This window comes from Penaeus vannamei, chromosome 8 (assembly GCF_042767895.1).
Source record: "Penaeus vannamei isolate JL-2024 chromosome 8, ASM4276789v1, whole genome shotgun sequence".
In the NCBI taxonomy this organism is placed as follows: Eukaryota; Metazoa; Arthropoda; class Malacostraca; order Decapoda; family Penaeidae; genus Penaeus; species Penaeus vannamei.
In genome coordinates this window covers 15,265,085-15,269,849 of record NC_091556.1, presented here as the reverse complement: position 1 = coordinate 15,269,849, position 4,765 = coordinate 15,265,085, and the positions used below count along the sequence as shown (strand labels likewise).

General features: G+C 32.1%; 1 protein-coding gene across 1 annotated transcript in view; it reads right to left on the bottom strand.

Moving 5' to 3' along the window:
* LOC113826860 (migration and invasion enhancer 1) overlaps positions 1-4,765 on the bottom strand; it is a gene marked incomplete in the record, with an annotated part of 6,123 nt that overhangs the window by 1,035 nt on the left and 323 nt on the right. Inside the window, 2 exon segments of the mRNA XM_070124397.1 lie at positions 1,815-1,983; positions 2,458-2,555. Of these exon segments, the coding sequence (XP_069980498.1) occupies positions 1,820-1,983; positions 2,458-2,555 (262 nt within the window).

Here is a 4,765-nt window from a genome sequence, read left to right as displayed (position 1 = left end):
CTCCATACCATAAATCTTGGCTAATAATATAAACAAATCCCTTGTGTTATATACTGCCATTATCATAACCTTAAAGATAAAGAATTAGGTTGTCTACAGATAAAATAATGATTTTAACAGCCTGAGGATTGCCTCAAACTCTACAAGTTAAACAATGAATAAAAATCAGTAGAGCTACTTCGCATTTGTAGCCAAGCACTTTGACTAGCAACATGGATACACAAATTGTCACCATCACTGGAAATTATGAAACGCAAAACCCAAATATCTACCAATGCCACACTCATATTCCTAACATTTTTACTTTCCCTGACCTATATATGGAAGGAATAAATTACCACAACTTACAGAAGCCAGCAAATCAGCAGACTCACTTATACATTAGGCATATGAATACTTGATTATAAATTCATATACTCCTTAGCACCCTCATCAATAACTGAATCTTTTTCCTTTAACCTAATAATCATATATGTTACATTAACTTTATCCAGCACATTAATGACTTACCTTATAGCTTTTAATCAAATAATAGTGGGTTTTAAACAAAAGCATGCAGCAAAACAAACTTTAGTCTACTAAAGGTTCATGTATAAAAAAGAAAGCCAAGCAGTCACAGAATAATAAATACATGCTGTACACATCAAGATGCAGGCTTTACACAATTGCAAACAAACACAGGGAAGGGATAATACAATAGTTAATTGTTACTATGTTTCTGCCCATAATGTTTGGCTACTATCTATGAACAGAATGCTAGAAATGTGTGTAATGCTCAGCCAACTTCAAATTCACGTATAAACTTGAACACAGTTATGCTCATGTTCCACTAGCAAAATTCATTTAGGATTTCAAAGCCATCTTTGGCCACCCAGGCTCTACTCCCATTTCCATTTTAATTTAATTGCACTACATGGCGCTTGGTATCTATACTGGCTTCAAAAAAGTTATAATTTTGAGATAATTCCGTTGAATATAGTCTATAGATCATTAATCACTTCATAGAAATAACACAATTTGGGGAAAAAATGTTCCCAAGTTCCCCAAATAGTACTTGACACAAGCCTGGCCAAAATGGTGGTTAATCCCTGATTTGAGTTTGGTCCCTGATTCTTATAAGGTGAGAAGCTATTAAAGGTAAAAGCTGATAACTTTATTCTGCATGTCATGAATAACACTTCATAGAATTGTACATAAGCTTATTTTATAAGTTTGAATGACATCCTTCAACAGCAGGTCTAGTGTGAATTCATTATAGCATAGCTAAGCTTATATGGAAGGATTCCAAATTTAGGGTATATATATTATATTAGCAGTATATATATATATATATATATATATATATATATATATATAAATAATATAATAATAAAAATAAAAAATAAAATAAAATAAATAAATAAATAAATAAATAAATAAATAAATAAAAAACAGCATAGAAAAGCCTAATTTTTGTAGAACAGTTAAACGCATTCATAAATATGTCACAGTACCAATATACCTAACTGGTGCATAAACATAGTAACCCTCTCATTTTGGCAAAAACTTTGTTCATACTTAATACATTTCAAACTGGTTTCAGGTTAACAGAGGTTTACAAGGGGTTAATTTATACTGGTAAATATGGATATTATAGCCCTAATGAAATACTATAAATGAATTATTATAGAAAATAGCCATAATTCAATACACTCACAAAAAGGCAGACAAACAATGCATCCTTAAATTATTTTTTACTATTTGCATATCAGTGAATTAAGAATATCCAACATTTAAGCATTCCAATACTAAATCGAATTACCAGTACTTTTCACCTGTTTTACATAATATTGCAGCCATCCATTTCTGTCTTGGAAACCTGCCGGACAGCTTCTCCACTGTCTACACTAGATACAATGTCTGCCACTTCATCGAAATCAGGGAAGCTCATAGTTTGAATCTTCGAGTGGATAAGTGTACCATCAATGGACACTTCAAAAGAAGCTTGTTTGTGGAGGGTAAAAAACAGAAATTGTATTTATTCTGTTGCCAAAACTGGCTCCAACTGAAAAGCTTTTATGATACACAGTACATGACAAGTATTTACAATAACAGAATATTCACCACACTTAATGATTTCTGCATATTCCGTAATTCATTATGATACATGTTTATAAAAAAACAGAAGACTATATCATTATCATTCCATAATATTAATTTCAACTATATACATAAAACTACTAGAACAAGGACAGGATCACATGTAGTATCAAAATGATCATAAATGACTGTTAGTGAGAATATCACACTAAATCTTTCCTTCGCCAATTCACTCCCAAACAGAAGGTATAATCATTTTCCCAAGGAATAACCATCCAAACTTGCTTTATTCAAACAATAAATAAGTAAATAAATAAATATGTAACTTATAAACCAATTCAAACACTAAAATGCAGCATCAAAACCATAGCTACTTACTTCTCCTCCCAACAGCTCCAACAACTTCCGCCTGAGGAACCTTTGATCGGATAACCCGAGCCAGTTCCTCATAGCGGGGGGCGTACCCTCATCCGCCACTGTGGTTGGAAGAAAGTAATCATAAATAAAAATAAATCATATTGTAATGAATTCATAAAAACAATGAAACATGTCTCTCCTATGAAAATCCATTTATTTAATCCATCTTTTCTGTAACAAAATGTTATATTTGAGGCCCCATATACAAGAGAGGGTAAACCACAAAATCTTAGTTTTGAGTAAATTGCGTTCAAAGTTGATAACATATTACAAGGAGTAAAGTGGTTGAATGTATTACTATTATGCATCAAATTAAAGGTCTAGGCTAGTTCTGTCATGCCACATTATTTGAAGAAGAAGAAGAAGAAGAAGAAGAAGAAGAAGAAGAAGAAAGAAAAAAAGTATGTATATATACATACATACATACATACATACATACATATATATATATATATATATATATATATATATATATATATATATAAAATCTTCAGTTCCATTTTTTCACAAGAAATTATTAAAGTAAATGAATGCAAAAATACATAAAATATATAAAATCCTGAGAAGAAAAATACTGATAAAAAAAAAAAAAAGAAACAGTATTCAATCACTTTTTATTTATGGAAATCATTAATAAAAAAGCTAATTCACTAGTTAATTTAATTCAAGAGTCTCGCCGTGTGGATGACAAAAACATCCAAATTTAGGCCTAAATTAACCCATCAAGAATGTTTCTTTTCCCTTGGCTGACACTGCCACATGATTCTTTAATATCTTGTCTACAAGTTGGCATATGTAACTCCAAACTGCCATTTTTGTGGGTTTTGCCCCTCTCGCATATGGGGCATCACTTGATCCATGTAATTCAGTTTAACAAGCCACCTTTAATTTATTCTTTTTCAAACTGAGATGAGGCTGAGTAGAATGGGACAGCTTTAAAACAATGTAAATGTAACAGAAACAGTGGCTAAATAAATAAGTGCATACAAATGACAAAGAAATAATTGTTATGGAGAAAGTTCATTTTGACCTAATGAAACTCTCTAGATGCATCCTGTTCCAATACCACTTTCTGTATTCTCTTAGTCTGAAAGAAATAACTGATGATAAATGTTTACAGATATTACTCTAACAGAGTATAAAATATATACATATATATATGTAAATAAATAAATATACCCATCTGTATCTACACACGCAAGCACACACCCACACCTACACCTATGCACACCAACACATGCGCATACACGTACACGTACATGTACATACACACACACTATTCATATCCAACTACATCATATGCCAACATTTTGTGCATTCATCCAGCTGATATAATCCAATACACACAACTTCATATAAATGTATTCTATTCTACTGTATTTAGGGTTAATTGTTATTTTAATTTGTAGTATCAAGCAAAATAAAACATTAATCCTGTCTTAAATGGGTTTTGAACCTGTTCTGGGGAAACAGATGCATTAAATTCTAAGAAATACAAAAGGTATGGAAAATAGAAAATGATTAAGTGTAGTATTTTGATGGCCAGGCTGCAGTGGTTTTCAACCTTTTTACACTTACAACCTTTTTTCTACTCTCTAACACCTGTAACTTCCTGACAAGAGCTGTTCCTTTTATAATTTTCTTATTACATTTTTAGGCTATTAAAAAATACTGGGCAATCTAGTCCTAGAAGACATGTCTTCACAGTCTAATCTTGATAGGTTGTGACGTTTATCACCTAGAAAGTAAGTGCATTATGATCAGGTGGAGTTCTGGGGGTAGAGCCCCTGACTGGGAAATACAGCAATAGGTTAGGGGTCTATGGCCAAAGCCCCTAAGTTAGGAAGGGTGTGGCATGGAGGGGCTGAGGTAATACGGACTTAGTTTCAGAGAGCTGTGATCACTTCATGAAGTTAGTGATTAAAATTAACTAAAGGTGAACACAACTGAAACTTAACCTGTACCGAATAATAACTGTAAGGTTGGATGGCCATGTGAATTTTTTTTTCTAACATTTTTTCATAGTTTGCTGTAGGAAGCTTACCCTGAATTTTTTTTAAAAGTTGATCCTTAAGATGGGTTATTTAAAAGAAATGGACCTCCCATTACACTGGAATGTGTTTGCCCTTAACTATTAACAGATTAATAATGTTTTCTGTGTTAGGCGCTACTACATTTCCTAAAATTGAACTCCGTACTTGGGCTCTCTAGAATGCCCACTTATCTCGGAAATATTTACAATAACTGTTTTTAAAGTTTATCAAAGGCA